The 22,072-nt window shown below is 41.4% G+C and overlaps 3 protein-coding genes across 3 annotated transcripts; 1 reads left to right on the forward strand and 2 right to left on the reverse strand.

Moving 5' to 3' along the window:
• Window positions 1–220: 220 nt before the first annotated feature.
• MONOS_4730 (uncharacterized protein) lies at window positions 221–13,567 on the reverse strand (the record flags this gene model as incomplete). The annotated part of the gene is made up of 4 exons (XM_067874825.1): window positions 221–5,911; window positions 6,869–9,694; window positions 10,529–13,498; window positions 13,561–13,567. 4 exons carry the CDS (start codon window positions 13,565–13,567, stop codon window positions 1,416–1,418), a joined length of 10,299 nt encoding a protein of 3,432 aa, XP_067724769.1. The 3' UTR covers window positions 221–1,415.
• Window positions 13,568–13,919: 352 nt separating this feature from the next.
• On the forward strand, window positions 13,920–14,600 carry MONOS_4729 (uncharacterized protein). The gene is made up of 2 exons (XM_067874824.1): window positions 13,920–14,212; window positions 14,278–14,600. Exons 1-2 carry the CDS (start codon window positions 13,933–13,935, stop codon window positions 14,499–14,501), a joined length of 504 nt encoding a protein of 167 aa, XP_067724770.1. The 5' UTR covers window positions 13,920–13,932; the 3' UTR covers window positions 14,502–14,600.
• MONOS_4728 (putative pumilio homology domain family member 6) lies at window positions 14,588–19,560 on the reverse strand (the record flags this gene model as incomplete). Its single annotated transcript, XM_067874823.1, has 4 exons — window positions 14,588–18,245; window positions 18,440–18,740; window positions 18,814–19,293; window positions 19,372–19,560. 4 exons carry the CDS (start codon window positions 19,558–19,560, stop codon window positions 14,701–14,703), a joined length of 4,515 nt encoding a protein of 1,504 aa, XP_067724771.1. The 3' UTR covers window positions 14,588–14,700.
• Between the last annotated feature and the right edge of the window lie 2,512 nt (window positions 19,561–22,072).

Raw genomic sequence — 22,072 nt, forward strand, 5'->3', positions numbered from 1 at the left:
ATGTTTCAAATCTATCAAAAACATCTTATTGATGAAATCATTTTTCAGAAGCTTTTGATTTTCACTTGCAACCTTTCATTTTTGATTTTTGCTGACTTTTTTCAAAAAAATGATCTTGAATTTCTCTCATTTTTTTTAACATTTGGCTTTTTCCCCCAAGTAAACACATCATCGAGAATTATGCTCTGCATTAAATATTAAATCAAGAAAAAGATGATTCATTATTTTGAGGCTATTGTTGAAAAGTTAGAAGAGTATTTGAGATGATCCACAAGTTTAAAATATTGATAAATAACGCACAACTTTAATTTTCGAAATTATTTTCATAAAATTTTGTATGAACAATTTGATAAACAAATAAATATTTTACTGGAATTTGAAAAAATGGTGATTCTAACAAAAACCGCTGAACATAAAAAACCAATAAAATTAACATTTGTACTTAAAAAGCGATAAATTTCTCGGATTAAAGCAATTCAATAGAAAGCACATTTTACTAAAAATAAAATAAAATAAAATAAAATAAAATAAAAAATAAAATATAGAATAAAAAAACGAAGGGAAGTGAACTTTGTAAGAAAGAACTGAATGCCAATTTTTTACTATTGCGATTAAAAACATAAAATCTTCTTTAAACTCAAAAACATATTTATATTCATTAAAGTTGTTCAGTAGCACTCTGAAAAAAGAATCCAATTTGTAAAGAAACATTCAAAATGTTGTGTCAAAAAGCATATCAAAACAAAACAAAAAAAGCAATGCAAGCTACATCTTTTTGAAACAAACAAAAATAAAAATTTGACGAATGGAAAATGGATTAGCAGTTGACATATTTCAAACACTGCTAACTCACAAAATTGAAGGGCAAGCACAAAACAATCACACATTCACGTGAAGCATACATACAACAAAAAAGAATGATAACTGTCTGAATCTACATCATCATAAATAAAAACAGGAAACAAAAGCATCAAACATGACCACACAAATAAAGTCGCACGTTGACGCTATTCTTTGGAACACTCTCGTCAAAAGCTCGCTTATACATTTAAATTACCCGTGTGTGCACAGAAAAAAAAAACGAAGCAAAAACAAATGTGTTGAACAATCAACATTTCTCAAAAGACAGAGAACCAATAAATATTACTGCGCATTGATTAAGCGAAAGTTGTAAAATGAATTTTAAGTTTTTTTTTTTCCTAAAGCAATGTTCATCCATCTCTCGATTATGAACAAGAATCATCAAACTCAGTTTTTGAGTAAGATCTAACAATTCTCATTTTTGCTTCTCTGCCTACCACCCGACATTTCAACCACGTCTTTCTCTAAACCGTTCAAATTCCAGTAACTTCAAAAGCAAAGCACATGTCAAATCATCAACTGACTAATGTTACTCTCAAGGCGCTTCACAAGAATCAATAATAATGAGACTGCATATACGAATCGCCTACAAACTGAGAGGGACTCTTCGGCTGTTTTGGCTGTCCGTACTGCCTTCTTTGCAATGGCTTGCTTGGAAACTTGTAGTCATCCATATAGTCATCGTCAGCCATCGTAGCATCGCCTGCTCCCATCATCCCCATCCCGTCATCGTGATAGAACCCTTCCAGTTCAGGCGATTCCTCCTCAATTCCTTGGTAGTAATCCACACGCCCCAACATGCATTCTGGGAGTTCTTCCTCTTCCTCTGCGACCCATGCTGTTCTCTGAGGCATCGGCGATTGCAGAGTGCTCTTCTTCTTCTTCTTCTTCGGCTTCGCTCCAATAGAAGTCATCGACGCTTCGCCTATCAATGCACTCTCAGGTCGAATAATTGGCGATCTGGTTCTTTTGAGCCACTTCCTCTGCTGCTCCTCCTCTTCTCTCTGCATCTCTTCCCTCAGCTTTTCCTCTTCTCTCCTCATCTTCTCCAGCTGCTTCTCAATATCCCTCTTTTTCTCTTCCACAAGCTCTCTTTCCTTCATCTGCTGCTCCCGCGCCTTTCGCTGCTTCTCCTTCAGCTCTGCCTCGGCCCTCTTCTTCCTCTCCCTCTCTTCCGCCAGCATCGCATCGTGCTGCTTCTTCAGCTGCCGCTCCTCCGCCTCTGCCATCGAGTCGCGTTGCTCCTTCATCTGCTGGAACTCCAGCCGCATCCGCGCTGCCTCCCGCTTCTTCTGCTCAATCAGACGCAGCTGCTCCACCTGCGTCTGTGTCACTGGACGTGTTCGCAAAGGAGACTTTGTCGGTGTTCTTGCGCGCTGCTTTGACTGCGACGGGCCTTTTCTTGACGGAGAAACAGGAGAAGGCGCCTCAGCCGAGTGAGTGTACGGAGAGGAAAGCGAAGACGATGAGACAGCGTAGGAAAAAGTGGAATGGAATGGCTTTTTTGTGCTTTCTGTTTCTCTCAAGCGAGGATGTGTTGACGGCCACGAGGTCTGTGGGCGAGCGCGCGGGAGAGGAGAGCTCCTGCGCATGGGAATTGTGTCAAATGTGGACAGCTGGCGCTCCTGGAAGTGACTTGTGTCATACTGGTCGTCAATTGGTATGCTCTCAAAATCGTCTTCCTCATCGTCACCCAGCTTCTGCCAGCTTTCCATTGTGTGGAACAGATCGTATTCATCGCTCCCGTACAGGGAATTTGTAGCGCTGCCTGTTTGCTGCTGCAGCGAACGAACCTGTTTCTGCTTTTTAGGTGATGTTGCACCAGATTTCCGTGTCTCACCAGAAACGGTGGCTGGGCGCACTGAAGACAGTGCCAGCATCTTTTCTCTGTTTGCCCGCTCTTTCTCGATTTCTCGACGGATTCTCGCTTGCTCCTTCTCCTTCTTCAGCCGCATCACACGCTGCTGCATCTGCTTCAGCTGCCGTTCTGCTTCCGTCACATCCTTCCACTTTGCCGGGGCAGCTGGGGTTGAGCCATTCGAACCATTTGAACCAGACGAGCGCTGATTCGACTTGCTCGAGCGCAAAGAGCTGGAAGCAGTGGTTGAGCGTGGGGGAGGAGATGCCAATGAAACAGGGCCAGAAGAAGCTGAAGGAAAAGAGGAAGACGAAGAGGTGGAAGGCGACAGAACAGATGGAGATTGTTGGAATGATGTTTGCCTGCTTTGCAAAGGAGTCTGCTGTGAAACAGAAGAAACGGATGCTCTTTGTGACGACTTCAGCTTTCGTGATGGAGATTTTGCTGAACGTTGTGGATGCATTTCACTCTGATACTGTTGTTGTTGCTGCTGCTGCTGTTGTTGCTGTTGCAATTGCAGTTGTTCAGCTTGCAGTTGATATTCCTGTTCTTGAAGTGGCTGTTCAGTGTGTTCAAAAGAAGGAGGATTCAACATCATGTCCAAACTGTCCCGTCTGTTTTGGGTGGAATCATCTGTAACACTTTTTGCTGGCATCTTCTGAGAATCAGAGAGAAACGGCTTTGGCTTCTTGCGCGTGGCCTCCACATACTGTGCATTGTACACCTCCATCAGCCTCTCCTTCTGCAGATCCCGCACACGCTTCATTCGCCGCTCTGTGCTCTTCATCCTCTTCGACCTCCCTTCGCTCTTCTCAGCCGCATTCAGCTGCAGACGATGCGGCATTTCTGCCTGAGAAGACGAAGACTCCATCACATTTGCAGCAGATGCAGGCACAGCACTTGCGTCAGACGGAGGAGAAAGAGGTGCCGTTTTGACATCAGACAGATAGGACACTGCAGCTGGCTTGGCTATTTTGTGATGTGTTCCTGTGGATGGCCTCGTTTGGGGTGCGGAGAGAGACACAATTCGATAGTAGTTCCTGTTTTCGGGCGTTTTCTGTGTGGAATAAGGAGAATCTTCAGAGTTGTCTTCAGAAAATGCTGGAATGACTGGCGATGCTGTTTTCACTCCCCGCTTTGGATTCTCATCGTTCATTGAAGCAATCACAGGCTGCCTGGTTTTCATCCTTTGCGGTGCTCGTTCAGGCAGATTGGATGCTCTGAGAGCAGAAGTTGTTAGTGTGGGGGATGAGGAGGAGGAGGAGGAAACAGTGTGATATGCAGGCGATGAAGATGCATTTCCTGTTTGGTGCTGATGTGGCTCCTCATTGAATGAAGGGGCATTTCCTGTGTTTGTGCTGTTGCGTGTGGAGCGTATGGGAATGGTGGTGATGGATGTTGTCATCGACTCCTGTGAATTCTGTTGTTTTCGATGTTGAATGTTCGGTCCACTGAAAATGTAATCAGATTCACTCGGAGGAGATGAGTTGTGTGAAGATGGAGGGAAATGAGGATTTGACTGGAACAGGTTGTTGACAGCAACAGAATCCGCAGAAGGCGCAACGGAAGAAGGTGCTTGGGTGAAGTGAGTTTGCTGATGGGAGTGATGTGGCTGATAGGAAGAGGCAGAATTCAGGGAATCAGATAGAATGTTCTGCTCAGCAAAGGATGTCTGCGAGTGAAGTGGAGGAGAAGAAGCCAGAGAGAACGAGGCGTGTGAAGATAAAGTGGAGGAAGAGTTGAGTGAAGTGTTGGCGTTTGAATAAGACAGCTGGCGCTGATGTTGATGTTGTTGATGATTCTGAGGTGTGTGGTGAGATGATGGGGCGGTTGCATTCAGTGGAGCAGATGAATCGCCGAACTGACAAGAGAAAGAAGGCGAGGGTGATGAAGAAGCAGAAGGTGAAATGCGGATGGGCGTCTGTTGAGAAGAATAAGAAACAGGGGTGTGATGTGAAGGTTGATGCGATGAAGTGTTTGAATGAATGGCAGAGTTGTTGGCAGAAGCAGAAGAAGTGTTTGACCCATTCGTCATTAAAAGTGGATTCGGAGTTGGCTCATTGTACAAACTGAGAGAAGAAGTAGAGAGAGAAGTCAGTGTCTTTGCAGAAGGAGAGGCAGAGAGGGACTCAGGTGTCGCAACCTCCGAACTGGCTGGTCTGGGTGACGACGCAAGCGAACCAAAGCCGACTTTCAGTGGGCCAGCTGAGTCAGAAGTGAGGCTGCGTTTGAGTTTTGAGGCGTTGTTTGTGGAGTGAGGAAGGGTGCTGTCAGAGCTCAGCCGCAGGAGATGGGATTTGGACTGTGCTGGATGCGTCTGGCGGATCTGGCCGAGGGAGAACGAGTTGTTGCGGATGGCATACGCTGGCGGCTTGCTGGTTGAAGGAGACGAGCGAAGAGTGGAAGCTCCAGAGTGGATGGGTGTTTGCAGAGCAGCAGCAGAACTATAAGGCGAGTCACCCTCAGAGAATGTGTCAGAGGGTGGTGAAGGGTCGAGAGATGAAGAAGAGGCATCAGGTGGTTCTGATGATGGCTGTTGTGCTTGAGTGTCTGTGATGGCTGTGGAAGTTGAAAGAGCATTCATCTGCTCAAATTTCAAGCTCTCCAAAGATGAGTCAGAATCCTGTTGTTGTTTGATCTGCTCTGAAGGAGCATCAGATGAAGAGAGTTGTGAATGCGAAGATTGTTCAGAAGCGTTTGAAGAAGACACATTCATCTGCTCGTTCCGCTCATCAGCAATTTCAGCAGAAGAATGACTGAAAGAGCTTCCATGGATTTCTCTCTCTTTTGCTTCCACATCTCCTTCTCCTTCTCCTTCTCCTTCATCTCCTTGTTCTTCATCGAATTGCTCATTCTCATCAGCCACACTCATTCTGTCATCGTCCAACATGATTGGCACATCGAAGTCTCCAGTCAGTTCGCCTGGTTTCTTCGCATAGCCCCGCCAGTCGTAGTGGCCTCTGCTGGTGAGCTCTCCCTGCGCACCTGAAGGCTCCTCATACACTCGCTGTGTCATATCGCCATCTTCTATTCCACACACACTCAGCTCAAAATCTCCTGTCAATTGTCCTGCTTTGATCGGATAGCCATGCTCGTTGTAATGTCCTTTTTGGCTGTCTTCTTGTTCATCTGCATCTTCTTCATTGTCCAACACTGAAACATTTAGTTCTACCTCCCCCGTCACTTCCCCTGCTTCTATTGCATATCCAGCTTCATTGTAATGCCCTTTTCTCTTTGCTTTCTCTTCTTTCACTTCTTCTCGTTTGAATTCTCTTTCTTTCGTTTCTTCTTCAATATCTTCCTCGTTATCCAGCATTACCATATTCATCTCCACTTCTCCAGTCACTTCTCCTGCCTCAATTGCATATCCTGCTTCATTATAGTGATCTTTCTTTGTCTTTTCTTCTGCATATTCTTCTGTCTCATTTTCTTCATCCTCATCCAATCCAAAGTCCATCTCCATCTCTCCTGTCACCTCCCCTGCTTTGATCGCATATCCTGCTTCGTTGTAATGTTCCCTCTTCTTCTTCTCTTCATCTTCATCCTCTTCTTCTTCTTCACCATCCCCAAATTGCACATTCATTTCAATCTCCCCTGTCACCTCCCCTGCTTTCGTTGCATATCCAAACTCATTGTAAATGTCTCCATGTGTCTTCGATGATGCAACTTCCACACTTCCTTTCATGCAAAAGCTCCTTTCCTTCGCAGTTTCATCTTTCTCTTCTTTCTCTTCATCCTTCTCCTTCTCCTTCTCCTTCTCCTTTTCCTTTTGTTTCATCCTCTCCTGCCTCCTTCGTGCAAGTTCTTCTTGTGCTTTCTTGATCTCCTCTTCTTCCTCTTTGCTCACCTCCACACGAAGCTCTTCTTCCACAGCTCCATTTCCTGCGCCCCTTTCCTTCATCTTCCTCTCTCTTTCCTTCCACTTCTCTTCTGTCTTCTTCCTCTCCTCCACAATTGCTGAAATCTTCATAAACGCTGCTCTGAATTCTTCTGCCTGCTTCTCCTGCTCTTCTGGAGTCATCTCATTGTTCTCCTTCTCCTTATCATTATCCTTATCCTTATCCTCTGAATTTAAGTCTTCTCCATTCTCGTTTGTTTCATCTTTCGCATCCTCTTCTTTTAATTCTTGGACTCCATCTTTCTCCAAACTCTTGTTGCTTTGTGTCTGTCTGTCTGATAACAGTTCGGGTTCAATTGTTTCCGAAAACTCTTCTCCGATGATCTGTTCAGTTCTTGCTGTTTCTGTCCCACTCGAAAGTGTTTCACTGTCCCATGACCCAGCAATGCTGATGTCAAAATCTCCTGTCACTTTCCCTTCTTCTGTCACTCGCTCAACTTCTTCCATTCCTTCCACTGTCAAATACGCTGCTGACTTCTTCCGTGCAAGTTTCAACCAGTTGCTCAGCCCACCCATGATCGAGAATGTGGCTGCTGACATCCCTTTGTTCTCTTCTTCCTCTTTCTTCTTCTTTTTCTCTTCTTCTTTCTGTTTTGCTTCCTTCTCTTTTGCATCATTCGTCATTCGCGATGGCGTTCGCACAATCCCCATCCTCTTCTCAATCAGTCTCTGTTGAATGATCTTCTGATATTCTCTGTCCTCATCTGTAAACTCATCATCATCCTGAAGTGCTGATATCATGTTGGAAAGTGTTAAGGCTTGTTTTTCGCTCTCTTTTGGTTGTTCTGAAGTGGATGGTTCATTCTCTTCTTTTGATTCTGTGCTTTCTTCTTTCTCTTTGCCTTCTTCAGAGTTCTGTTTATTTGAAATAGATTCTGAATGGTTCTGTTCATTCAAAGGTTGATCTGCTGATTCTTGTTGCTCTGATGAGGCAGAAGATGTGTTTTGCTCTTCAGCTGATTCATTTTCATTGAAAGAAGAATTCTCCTCAGATGTGTTATTCCAATCTCTTTCCACTATCTCTCCTTCTTTTCTTCCTTCTCCCACTTCTTCCTCTCTCGCATCTTCATTTCTTGTCTCTTCATCTTCTTCATTTCCACTTCCACTTCCATTTTCTCTCTCAGTCAGCATTCCTGGAAGCGACATGTCAAACATCCCAGTGATCTGCCCTGGCGCAACTGGATATCCAAGTTCATTGAAGTGCTCCTGTTTGTAATGCTCGATGTCTTCCACAAGAAGTTCTGTGCCTTTTTTGCTGCTGTTCTCATCCTCCCCATCTTCTGAGTCTTCCTCCGGCAGAGCCAGCTCAAATGCCCCGGTGAGATGTCCAGGCTTCTTGGAATAGCCTCTCTCGTCGTAGATGTCATCTTCCTCATTCTTTGCTCTTTCATCGGCTCCTTCTTCTCTTTGTCTTTGTCTTTGTCTTTCTTCTTTGTCTTCTTCTTCTTCTTCTTCTTCAGCCACAAAATCACCGCTGAGTTGCACCTCAAAGTCACCTGTGACTGTCCCACTCTGTTTGGGATATCCGTGTTCATCATACAGAACATGCGCTGTCTCACTGGTTGCTGGCAATGTGCTGCCTGACACATCTTTTGGTGTCTCGTTCTGTGTTTGTGTGGACAGATGAATGAAGTCTTGCTGAGCTGTCTGTTTGAGTGGCTCTTCTGATGTTTCTGTTGTGCTTGTTTGTTGCTTAGCAGCTGATGATGACGAGTCAAGTGACGATGGAGACGAATTGTTTGCTAACCTGGCTTGTCTTTCTTTCCTTCTCCGAGCAAGTTCTTCTTGTGCTTTCTTGATCTCCTCTTCTTCCTCTTTGCTCACCTCCACACGAAGCTCTTCTTCCACAGCTCCATTTCCTGCGCCCCTTTCCTTCATCTTCCTCTCTCTTTCCTTCCACTTCTCTTCTGTCTTCTTCCTCTCCTCCACAATTGCTGAAATCTTCATAAACGCTGCTCTGAATTCTTCTGCCTGCTTCTCCTGCTCTTCTGGAGTCATTTCTTCACTTTCTTTTTCCTTTTGATCGAGTTTTTTCTCATTGTTTTCGAACTGTTCTTTATCTATCTTTTTCTCTTCTTCCTCCTCTTTCTCTCTTCTTTCCATTTTCTCCTCGCTACTTTCGAGTGCAAGTGGCAGCTTCTCTAAGCTAATTCCCTGTTCTTCGCTCAATGCACACTTCAATGCTTGATCTTCTGACAGCTGGTCAACAATGATCTGTTCAGTTCTTGCTGTTTCTGTCCCACTCGAAAGTGTTTCACTGTCCCATGACCCAGCAATGCTGATGTCAAAATCTCCTGTCACTTTCCCTTCTTCTGTCACTCGCTCAACTTCTTCCATTCCTTCCACTGTCAAATACGCTGCTGACTTCTTCCGTGCAAGTTTCAACCAGTTGCTCAGCCCACCCATGATCGAGAATGTGGCTGCTGACATCCCTTTGTTCTCTTCTTCCTCTTTCTTCTTCTTTTTCTCTTCTTCTTTCTGTTTTGCTTCCTTCTCTTTTGCATCATTCGTCATTCGCGATGGCGTTCGCACAATCCCCATCCTCTTCTCAATCAGTCTCTGTTGAATGATCTTCTGATATTCTCTGTCCTCATCTGTAAACTCATCATCATCCTGAAGTGCTGATATCATGTTAGACAGAGTTAATGCTTGCTTTTCACTTTCCTTCTTTTCGTTTGTTTCTGCAACATCTGACTTCGCTTCTTCCTCTCTTTCAGAAGTTGTGTGCTCTTCATTCACATCATTGTTATCTGTTGCATTTTCTTCATTGGCTTTGTTGTTACTTTGCTCACTCTGCGCTGATTCTTCTGTTTCTTCTTCTTTGTTTTGTTCACTTGTGTTTAAAGCAGGCTCTTCTTCGTATCTGCTTCTCTGTGTTACGTCACCATCTTCTATTCCACAAACACTCAACTCCATTTCTCCTGTCACCTTTCCTTGTTGAATTGCATACCCAAACTCATTATAATGTCCCCTTTTACCATCCTTCTTTCCTTCCTCATTTGTTTCGTCCTCTTCCTCTCCTTCTTCATCATCCATCTCCATCACACTCAATTCAACATCGCCAGTCACCTTTCCTTCTTCAATTGCATATCCAGCTTCATTGTAATGCCCTTTTCTCTTTGCTTTCTCTTCTTTCACTTCTTCTCGTTTGAATTCTCTTTCTTTCGTTTCTTCTTCAATATCTTCCTCGTTATCCAGCATTACCATATTCATCTCCACTTCTCCAGTCACTTCTCCTGCCTCAATTGCATATCCTGCTTCATTATAGTGATCTTTCTTTGTCTTTTCTTCTGCATATTCTTCTGTCTCATTTTCTTCATCCTCATCCAATCCAAAGTCCATCTCCATCTCTCCTGTCACCTCCCCTGCTTTGATCGCATATCCTGCTTCGTTGTAATGTTCCCTCTTCTTCTTCTCTTCATCTTCATCCTCTTCTTCTTCTTCACCATCCCCAAATTGCACATTCATTTCAATCTCCCCTGTCACCTCCCCTGCTTTCGTTGCATATCCAAACTCATTGTAAATGTCTCCATGTGTCTTCGATGATGCAACTTCCACACTTCCTTTCATGCAAAAGCTCCTTTCCTTCGCAGTTTCATCTTTCTCTTCTTTCTCTTCATCCTTCTCCTTCTCCTTCTCCTTCTCCTTTTCCTTTTGTTTCATCCTCTCCTGCCTCCTTCGTGCAAGTTCTTCTTGTGCTTTCTTGATCTCCTCTTCTTCCTCTTTGCTCACCTCCACACGAAGCTCTTCTTCCACAGCTCCATTTCCTGCGCCCCTTTCCTTCATCTTCCTCTCTCTTTCCTTCCACTTCTCTTCTGTCTTCTTCCTCTCCTCCACAATTGCTGAAATCTTCATAAACGCTGCTCTGATCTCATTTGTCTGCTGATCTTGTTCCTCTTTACTTGGCAAACGTTCTTCATTGATGTATTTGTTGTTCTCATTCACCTGCTCTTTTAAGGCTTCGACACTGACAGATCTGCTTGTGATGTCTCCCATCGAATATTCCAGTTCAAATTCTCCTGTCAAATGCCCCGGCCGGTTGGGATATCCAAATGCATCGTATCCTTCAACACTCGCAGCAAAATCATTGGCAACTTCTTTTGGTGCATCGCATTGCTCCTTCTCGTAATTAGACTCATTCGATTCGTTTGATTCATTCGATCCGTTCGTCTCGTGCATCATAAGCTCAGCCTCTGCCTCGTCTGCCGAGTGGTCTGACTTTGCTATTGGATTCTGCTCATTCGAAAGCGACCGAGTGCTGACATTTGCATCACATTCATTTGAGTGAGTAGATTCATCGTGTGTTTGTGAAAGGGGGTTCGTTGCACACTCGTCACTTTGTGTGTTCCTGTTCTCTTCTCCTGCGTGCTCAGCATACGAGGAAGAGGCGATGGGCTGGTTGGCTGCTTCTTTCTCGTTTCGGAGATCGTTCAGCGGAAACGCAGCGGTGTTTGGGTCAGAATAAGACAAGACGAGCGAATTGCTCGAAGTTGAGCTGTTTTGAGAAGGCGAAATGACAACATACGAAGCAGTGGAATATGTTGACGATAGAGATGACGATGATGAAGTGTTGAAGTTGTTTGTTGGAAGGCTGTGGGAAGGAGCAGATACTGCTGAGGTTGAGGATAAAGAGGATGTTGAAGCAGAAGTTGGGACAGAAGAAGAAGAAGAAGCAGAAGCAGAGGCAGAAGCAGAGGCAGAAGCAGAGGCAGAGGCAGATGAATTAGCAGAATTGGCTCCTCCGCGTGTGGCTGATGAAGTGCTGCCTATCCGTGGCATGGGTGGCTTCGGGTGAGATGCATAGTTAGAATTGGAAGAAGGAGCAGAAGGAGCAGAAGGAGAAGAAGGGTATGATTGGTGTGCAGTTGCTGGTCCAAAGGCAGATGAGGTGTCCATTTGGAGAGGCGGAGTGAAGGAGCTGTGAAATGCCTGGATGGGCGACGAAAGAGAGTGTGACTTAGTGATGGGAGAGAGAGAAGACATGTATTTGGGCTCAGGAAGGCTGTGAAGTGAAGGCGAATGGCCGATGTTCTCGATGGACTGGGTGGATGCGCTGGGGTCAGCCGAAGACAAAGGCAGAGAACGCTCCTTTGGTGCTGCTGAGTGCAGTGGCTGTGGGTTGTGGGAGGAGGAAAGCTTGGACTTTTTGGGGGAGTGCGGAATGGCTTCGGGGGGAGAAGAGAGGGAAGAGTTGTTCTGAATGGAGAAGTTTGAGGGAGTGGAAGAAGAGTGTGAGGAGTGTGAGGAGTGTGATGTGTCGTGGAATGTCTGTGTGTCTGTGTCTGCCTCAGAAGTGTTGCCTGGCAGATGCGACGCTGGCGGGGCTGACAGAACGGTGGCTGTCAAATGTGGAGCGTCTTCATCTTCCTCTTCTTTGCTGGTCTTTTTGGATGAGGTGGGCGAAGAAGACGGTCTGTCTTTGAGGGAAGAAGTGTGGTGTTTGTGGGAGACAGCTGGAATAATCTCAGATTTTGGTGAATTGCGAGGAGAAGAAGACGAAGAGGGGTGAGGCTCTTCAGTGTGGTGTGAATGAGAGTGATATGAATCAGAAGAGACAGACTCATTGGAAGAAGAAGATGACGAGGAGGAGGAGGGAGAAGAATGAGGAACTACATCATTTGCTGCCTCCTTTGAAGATCTGTGCTTTTGTGATGATTTCAAATCTTTGGAGGGAGCAGATGAAGCAGAATGAGTGTCATTTGAGTGATGTGAGGGTGATTGCTTTGAAGACGGCCTTTTGGAAGGTGATGGTTCTGCTGGTGGAGAATTTGTATTTGCATTTGCTTTTTGCTTCGTCTTTTGAGATGACCTTTCATTCTGTTCAGAATTTTCCCGTTTTTTTGAATAAGCAGCGTGACTGTCATTTTCATCGTGTTGTGTTCTGCTCCTCTTCTGAGGCACCGAATGAGAGTCCATCGTCTCCTGGCTGTCCTTCGAAGGCGCCTGTGATATTCTGCTTTTGGGTGATTTCGGCTTCTTTGAGTGAGAAGACGGGGTGTTTGCATCGGGTGCGGGTGAAGTGGCTGGTGATGTGGTTGACTTGCGTGTGTGGGCAGAGGCAGCAGAAGGCGAATGTGCAGGATCAGGTGGAGATGACGGCACAGGGGATTTGTGGGGCGAGCGCGGACGAGAGCTTGTTTTGGCAGACGATGGCGGCCTTTGTTTACTCTTTTCTGGAGATTCTTTCGAATCAGCTGCTCTTCTGTCTTCTTTGTGCGAGCGCTTCGAAGTCCGCATTTCGCGTGCTCGCTCCGATGACACAACAGATCGCCCAGTTTCAGACATGCCATCCACTTTGGACTTATCCGTCTGTTCTTGGCTTATCTTTTTGCTGCGTCTGCGTCTGGAGTTTGTTGGTGTTAATAGCAGCTTTCCTGAGGTCGTTTCAGATTCAAATGTGAGGTCCTGACGTTGTTGTTCCGGCAGGCTTGTGCTGCTAAAATCTGTGGTGCCTCTGGATGCCAATTCTTCTTTGAAATGAGTAAGCTGCCACATTTGTTGCTCAAAAAGTTGCTTTTGTTGTGTTAGCTGCTGCAATTTTAAATCAAATTGAGCTTGCTTCAATTTTATTTGCTGTGCCAATTGTTGATTTCGTTGTTGCCATGAAAAAATGAGTTGTTGATGTTGTCTGTTAAATTCTTGTTGCTGCTGAAAAGGATTAAGACCTGAATGAAGTAATTGTGCCTCAAGTTGCTTAACTTGTAGCTCAAATTGCTGTTGAATAATCATTTGCTGTTTTTGGATTTCGCCTTTGAATATTGTTTCATTTGTTTGCAGTTGATTTATTTGGGATTGGTTTTGCTTCAATTGTTGAGTAAGATAATCTTCTTGAAGCTGTGCTTGAAGCATTTCACCGTGAAATGACTCGGTATCAATACCGCCTTGTTATAAAAGAAAATATTAAAAAAATGCACTTTAAATAAATCATATAAAACAGTCATACTTGTCATCGTCGTATTTCAGTTTAAATTAAATAAAAGTTCGAACTTTCTAAATGTTAAATTTTTCTCTAAAAAGCAAAATTTTTTTGTGCATAATAGGAATAAATATTACAAAAATAATAAAAATTATGAGTATTGAAAATTTGCAAGCAATAAACCAATAGTTATTTAAAAATAAAAAGTAATACATCAAATAAGGATAATTTCAAAAATATCAATTCCTTATTTTCGTTTAGCTTTAAGAAAGCTTTAAAAGTATTTAAAGATTTTGTGCAATCGTTTTCATTTCTATCCATACCGTTATACTCAATAAGACGATAAAACAAATAAAAGTGTTAATCCAGTTTATGGCTTAATGGGTAATTGATCATGAAATGAGTTCAGGCGATTCTTCTGGAAGCACAAAGCGGTTTGACGTTGCATCATCAAGCGCATATGCATCTAGTGATAACATAATAGCTCCTCAAACATCTATTGCTCCTTCATCAGCTTCACCATCATTCATTTCAAATGATAATATGACGAGCTCTTCTGAAATGAATACTGAAGGATATTCCATTGAAGGAGATGAGCAAGAACAGCTACCAAAAAAGAAGCTTGGTCCACTACAAAAATCTTCTGTTAGTCATCTTATAACAGTAAAGAAAGATGGAGGTTTATTTTAAATTATATTTCATGTTTTATTTATCAATTGAACTTTTTTTATTTTAATTTATTAGTGTCAATTCAAATACCTCCATCGCTGTTACTTCTGCCTTCGGATACTGATGCGCAAAGAGCAAGCAAGAAGAAAAAATTACATTCTCTTCACTGTTTGGCAAGAGCAAAGCAGGAAGAATTAGATTCCAGAAAACAGCAATCAAATTGGCTTCAATTCAAAAAGAAATTGGAAAGTAAAAAAGGAAAGAAGAAGAAATCGCATTCAGATTCAGTCTTCATGTAAATTATACTTCATTTCACTTCAATTCACAAAAATATTCATTTTTCTTTTGGAAATTTTTGTAAAAGCATGAATAAAAAAACATATCGTTTTAAATAATAATCGTTCTTATTTATTCTTTTTTAAGTGAAGCGAAGTTATGTGAAGTGAATCGAAAGTATTTTCCTAATTGGCAATTCTTTGAAGAAATGATTAAATTCAGTCACTTCTTTGGAGTTTGTTGTTTGCTTGGAGTTTGTTTATTTGTCATCTTTTTCAAAGGAGTTTCTGTTTGCTTTGATGGTGTTTTCTTTGGGGTCTGAGGAGATGTTGTTCGGGCAGGTGAAAATTGTGCATCGGGTTGTGGCTTTTTTGAAGGAGAAGCAATTTGCTTTGTGGATGTAGCCTTTCCGGGGGATTGATATGGAAGAGAGGTTCCTCTGTCACGGTGAGAATGGCTCAAATCTGATGTGCTTTTGCGCTTTGTTGGTGTCTGTTTCGGAATAACAGGTGAGTCTTCCTCGTCTTCTTCAGCTCCGAATTTGAAATCATCACCATCGCTCGATGAGAACTGGTCATCGTCAGCAAGATCAACCTCAGACATTTCACTTTCGCTGTCATCTTCATCAAAGTCCTTCATTGATCCTTTCCCTTTTCTGCCAGATACTTCATCGTCGTCTTCGTCGCTGTCGTTCTCCACATCGTAATCGTCATCATCCAAACTGTCTTCTGCATCAATTTCTTCATCCATTCCGCCTTTCTTTCCATTCTTCTTGTTCCTCTTGTTATTCTTTTGCGCCTTTATCTTCTCCTTTTCATCATCTTCATCTGCAAAGTCAGCTCCATCATCTCCTTCATCATCAGCAAAATGATGTTCTGCCTCTTCATCCGCAATCACCTTCTGTTCCTCCTTCTCCAAGCGCATCCTTCTCATCCTTCGTGATTGTGGTGTTGAATGCTCTTCATTTGTGTCATCGCTACTTTCCTTTGCTGGTGTCAACTGTTTAGCCTTTGGAAGCTGCTTTGGAGTTGTTGTGGCGCTTTCGTTGGGTTTGGACAATGCTGATTTCTGAGGTGTTTTCGTTTTCGATGCATCAGGTGTTGCAGCTCCCATTTCTCCTCGCGCACGTTTTGTTTTCCCTGACATTATAATACCAGCTGCAGGTGTTGCTGTAGCATCTTTCTCCTTCTCGTTACTCTTTTTCGCATTTTCAGCCAAAGTTGTTTTCTGTTCTTTTGGTGTTGCTTTAACTTGCTGTTCTGAAGTTGGTGCAGCTTTGTTTGTTGGTGTTTGTGGATTCTGCTGAGCCTTCTTCTTCGTTTGGGGCGTCTTCGTCTGCTTTTCTGGCTGATTCTGTGCTTTGTTTGGTGTCTCCATTGGCGCAATGTTCTCCTGTAAGTTGGACTTTTCGTCTTTGCCTGCTTTTATTGGTGTCTGTGGCTGTTGTTTTGCTGGTGTTTTCTCGTTCTGCTTTTCAGATGCTTGTTTTGCAGGCGTCTTTTGAGGTGTTTGTTTTGCTGGTGTATTTTGTGATGTTTGCTTTGCAGCCTGTTTTGAAGGTGTTTCTGTCTGAGCATTTTCTGCTTTTGCTTTCTGTTTTGGTGTCTGTGTTTGTGATTGAGGCTGCAACGTTTTGTCCTTTTGAACAGGAGTCTTTGGTTGTTGCTTCGCAGGTGTATTTGGCGCTTGAATGGTAACTTTCTTGTTTGTGTCTTTTGTTGATGCAGCAGAAGAATCCTTCGATTCACTCTTATTCATTTGCTCTTTAATCAGCTTTGCCAGTAAATCGTATCCTGAATTAGATGAAGCTGATGCAGATGCAGATGCTGATGCTGATGCTGATGCTGATGCTGATGCTGATGGTTGCTGTTTGAGCAAATCGTCCAGAAGACCTGTTTCCTTCAGCTCGTTAATAAGCTGCTTAGGAATAACATCAACCATTGAAGCCACAACATAACACGATTGCTGCAATGCAACAAGATTAGAGAGAGAGATTGACGAGTCAGATGAGTCAGATGGATGTGCCAGACGTTTCAGAAGTTTCTCCGCAAATTTCGGAGAAATGTGTATGATTCTTTTCAGCGAGGCTGATGAGAATGATGAAATAAATGGATTGAACTTATTTATTTGCTCTTCTTCGCCTTCACTCTTTTCGCTTTCTTTTCCTTTTTCGTTGCTCTCCTGCTTCTTTTGCTTTTCATTGTCATCTGCAACTGAGTATTCCACTGAGACAGCATCAGCCAGTGTTGTTTCCACACAATCAATAAGCTGATTCCACTTGCTTCTTCTTTCTTCATCGCTTTCTATCTTCTCTTCAGACGATTGCACAGAAGAAAAGACAGCCATCACATTCGCCAGAAGAGAAGAAGATGTTGCATTAGAAATAAGCCGTTGGATGCGGCGGATTGGCAGAGAATCGCTTGATGATTCAGACAGTCCCTGATTCGATTGGAACAGACTTTGTGGCAGTGTGGATGTGTCTTTCTCTTCGATCTGCAGACGCGACGAGTACACATACAGCAAAAGAGAGCGGAGTATTGTCAAAGCGAATCTCTGAAGTGACGTCAAGGAAAGATCTGACTGTCCTTCTTCTTCGCTGAATGACGCTGGCGCCATCAAAGACACTTCATCCAGCAGTGAATGGATGAGGGTGTGCATCTCATTCACATGAGCTTTGTCCATCTTTGCTCTTTCTGCCATCCGCTTCCTCATCTTCTCTCTTCTACGTAACGCTTTCTTCTTCTTTCCTGTTAAGTTCTCATCGTATTCGTCGTCTTCCTCTTCCTCCTCCTCTTCTTCCGCTTTGCTCTTCTTCTCAAACATATCATCATCAGAATCTTCTCCTTCACTTTTTCCTTCTCCTCCTCTCTCAAACATGTCATCACCGTCTCCTTCTTCTTCCTGTTGCTGGCCAAAGAAACCTTCTTTTCCTCTCCTTTCGTCAAATCTCGAATTCCCTTCTTCTGCTTCTGCACCAAACAATCCACCTTTTCCTTGTCCCTCTTCGTTTCCTTCGTTCTCCTCTTCATCGCTGTCGTCATCATCGTCTTCCTCATCAAAAATCAGATCCTCATCGTTCATGTCCAACGTGCTGCCGGCTCTTCTTCCTTGCGACGTCAGTCCAGCAAGATCAATAATACTTTCTGTTCCTTCGTCGTCTCCGTCTTCTGGTTCGCCTCGAAGTACTCTCAACACTTTTTGCTGTTCTGCGCGCTCCTTCTTCTCGTTCAGGGCAGCAGCAATGTCTGATGAAGCGCCTTTGATTGGCTCAGACAGCATTGAGAAGCAGGCAGAGTCGACACAGCGACGAAGGAGAGGAGAAGACAGAAGAAGAGAAACAGCTTTTGCGGATGAATTGTTGGATGGCTGAGAAGACGTGGTTGATGAGGCAGATGATGGTGATGAAAAAGCAAGAGTGAAAAGAGCTTTGAGAAATGACACAAAAGATTGGTTGTCCAACAGCTGGATGAGCGACTCGTCGATCTCTCTCAGCACAAACGGGGCGAATGCTGACAAATCAACATTTCCTGTGGCTTTCTTAATAGCAGCTGCTGAAGACGGAGAGGACAGCATATCGTCTCTTGTTTGGCATCCTCTGACGACAAGAGAGAGAAGCACAGGCATCGCATTTTGGTTGCCGACAACTTGAGACACAAATGTCTTCATCCCTTTTGCCATCGATTTGAGAGAAGAGGGAGGAAGAATTGACATCGAGTGCAGCGCTACACGACTGCCTGTCTGCTGGTCAATGATGTGGATCCAAGAGCCTGAATGTTAAAACAATGAAATAAAGATAGATTAGTGAATGATATCGAAGTTTCTTCAAAATGCAAAATACTCCAGGGAAAAAAAAGTATGTTCTTTTAAATTCTTTACAATTAAAATCAAAAATGATCAACAATTTCTTTTGAACTATATTCTCTTCTTCTTTCTTTTACATATCATTCCATGATTTGCAAACCTTTCATTGATTTTGCCATTTCTCGAGTAATAAGTGGGTTTGCCAGACGCATAAAGTTTTCAACGCAGAAGAGCGACAGTGCATGATGCAAGATTTCCTTTGATATGACTGTGTCGCTAGCCACGTGCAGTGCATGCAGCACTCGTTGGCGGTCACCGGGGCATTTGGACAGATAGGATGTGATTGTTGGGATTGGCGTAAGCTTCATCTGTTGCTGTTGCTTTGGTGCTTGTTTGGAAGCTTGCTGTGGTGTATATGCGGCTGAACCTAATATTAGTGTGCGTTGCCTATTGAGGAGCAACTGTCGTGCAAAATATATAATAATTAAAGTTAATTATTGTTCAATTTTATTAAAATGATATAGTTTTCCAAACTCTTATGCTTTCATCTATCACAAATGTCTTACGTTCTGGCGGAACCACTTGTTTCTTTTCTCTTTTGTATAACTGTGTTTTAATAACTGTTACAGGATTTGTTTTCACTCTTTTGAGAAGAGATGTTTTATGACTAATTATCAACCCTGGAGGCAGATAAGATGAATTTGGATCCAAAAAATGAGCCCAAATTTGAGCTTCAAATGCTTGCTGCATTCTTGAGCTTGAGTATGTTGTGTAAATCATATTTATAATTGCAGAACCGATTTTATGTTTGAGAAGACGAAATGTGAAAGGGAGAAGTTCAAGTGCTATATTTTCACGATCCTTCTTGTTACCATGGCGCAATAATGCCCCAATTACGTGAGCCCCATAGGAAGATGCAGTGATGTCATAAAAATGTCCTTGTAATTCGCTTATGATAGCTTGTCGTTGTTGATCCGTGCCAAACTTGGCAATTGCTTGAACATATCGCGCAGTCTTATTATAGACAAAAAATATTTGATTAAAATCATTTTTCAAAAAATTTTGAAGCGATTGATATCATAAAAAATAAACCTCGTGATTTAAACAGCAAGTTGGAACGTTTCCTTTCATTAATAGATATAATCGTTGGGCCAGCTTCTCTTTTTCGCTTTTACTCCCTTTCTTTTGCAACAGTTTGATCCAATCCCTCTTTCCCTGATCAATTACAGGAGAAACTTTGGATCTTTTTGGATAGTTCGATTTCTGATACCCTTTTTGCATTTAAAGTATGAAATTATGGGATAAAGAAAATATTTAGAATTTTCATTGTAATTTTTCTTTTTAATAAACATAATGAATTCTGCAAATTTCATGAAAGAAATTATATCTGCATATATATGGCATTCATTTTCGAGACATTTTTAGACAAATAAAAATATATTAATTGAGATACACAATTAATTTATTTTTATATTTCTGTGAAATGGATTTTCTTTTTCTTTTTCAACGAATATAATAAAATCGAATTTTTATTTTCAAGAAATTATTGCTCTTTTTTATTTCGAAAGATGATCAATTATTATTGATTAAAATATATATTTTTTTATCGGTTAAAATATATGTTTCGTATTTTTTTACAAAATGTACACTTAAAAGAAAGAATCCAATTTGCTGATATGTTATACATGAACTCATTTCAAATATCAGCTTTTGAAACAACTGGAAAGAATTCGACATTATAAAAAAAATAATAATTTCAATGACAAATTTGTATTAGTTATTCATCATCCTGATAAATGTTGTTATTTCCAAAAAGTGTAACGCATTTATATTTTTTTGATCAAAAAATATCAGTTTGAATATTAATACTTGTTTGAATGATATTTGTTATTTGTGGAAAAAATAGATATTTGTGTGTTTTTCATTTTTTGAGATAACATGTAATAAATGATGATTCACTCTTATGAAAATAATTGTTAAATATCAAATAACACTTGGTGATAATCCTCAAAAAAGGTTTTATTTGGGTTATATAATTTGAAGTTTTCCTTTTTTTGAAATTTCATGATTATTTACATAAATATCTGTTTCTGTTTTTAATGTCATGTTTCTTATTCAGTCTAAACCGGATATAATCACATCGAATATAATCACTATTGGATATAGTCACAAAAAGTTGTGCAAAACCCGATGTGATTATATCCGGCTTTTACTGTAATTGAAATTTCAATTGGATTATAATGTTTTGAATTCTTTTAAATGAAAATAGAAAAGAGATTGCTCCTTTCAAAAACATTTCTATCTTTCTTTCACATCAAACATTAATAATGAAAGAAAAGAAATTCAATTTGTATTCGATTGATAATATTCGAGCCAAATATTAAAAAATATTTTTTTAATAGACACACCAAAATAATTAGTAATTTCGAAAATAACAATCCATTCGTTGATTGTCTGTGGGGTTTTTTGAAAGAAAACAAGTTTTTGTGCTTCAAATCGATGCTTTTTTTATGTACCGTTTTTGTTATTTATTTCGAAATATCTCATTCAACTTCATGATTCTTCTTTAAAAACTACGTAATTTTTTCTTTCTTTAAAGAGTGGGAAACACATATGGGACAAAATATTTGACTTCAGGCATTTTCTTTGAAAAATTATGCATCTTTGATGAACTTTTTGTGTTTCAAAAATATGAAAAATATGGGTTTATTTTTAGAAATGCATGTGAGATCGTAAAACATTTTGTTTTAACATCAATGATGTTTGTTTACAGTTATATAAATCTTTTTTATTTTGAAATCTGATTAAGTTTTATAATGTGATAAGCAAAACAATTTTTCCATGCTTTGTGCATAAAAAGCTTGAAAGACCGTATTTTCCCCCATATGAATGAATAAAAACAATTAATTTCCTTTTTGTGAAATCCCAAAAATTTTGAATGAAGAACATCTTTTTTGTTCGGTCAATGTCATCGACTCGGCAATAACTGAAGATATGGGAACTCCTGGAATAAGTTTATTTCTGTTTCTAATGATTTATTATTTATTATTATGTAATTATTATCTCCTAAAAACATGCGAAAACTGGTCAAAAAATATAATATTTATTTTTTGAAAAAATGTGATTTTGAAGAATTAATGGGTTTGATCACACATACAACAAATGTCTTTATCACACCGAATGTTCACAAAAACACCTATTTGTGAACTCAACGATATATTTTCGGATGAAATGGGTGCTTTGAAATGGTATTTCGAAAATGTGCTGGAAGGAGAAGCTCCAGAATGCAGACTGATAAATGCAAAATGATATTCAGATCTGGGAGGAAATATTACAAATATTGGAGATGCGGAAAATGTGGCAAAAAACAGTCAGTTTTTAAAAACACATCTTTGGAAAATTCGAAAATACCACTGAGAAAGTATTTGATGATTGTTTTGTATTATTACATTGGAATATCAGCCGCATACATTTGTGAACTGCTTGGAATAAGTGAAAACACAATACATTATTGGACGAGTGTTATTCGAGTCAGATGCACATCAATTTGGAACAAAAATCAAGCTGTCATAGGAGAGCTGGGAAGAATTGTGGAGATCGACGAAGCGGTTTGGAGGCGCAGAAAGTGTGGACGAGGGAAAATGAAGAGGCAAATTTGGATATTTGGTGTTGTGGAAAGGAAACCAGAGGGAGGTGCGGGAAAGAACTTTGTGATGATTGTGCCAAATAGGAAGGCTGGGACATTGGTTCCAATTATACGAGACAAAATTCCTCCTGGAACTCGGATTATGAG

The sequence above is a fragment of the Monocercomonoides exilis genome (assembly GCF_001643675.1).
Source record: "Monocercomonoides exilis strain PA203 chromosome Unknown scaffold32-1190040, whole genome shotgun sequence".
In the NCBI taxonomy this organism is placed as follows: domain Eukaryota; phylum Preaxostyla; order Oxymonadida; family Polymastigidae; genus Monocercomonoides; species Monocercomonoides exilis.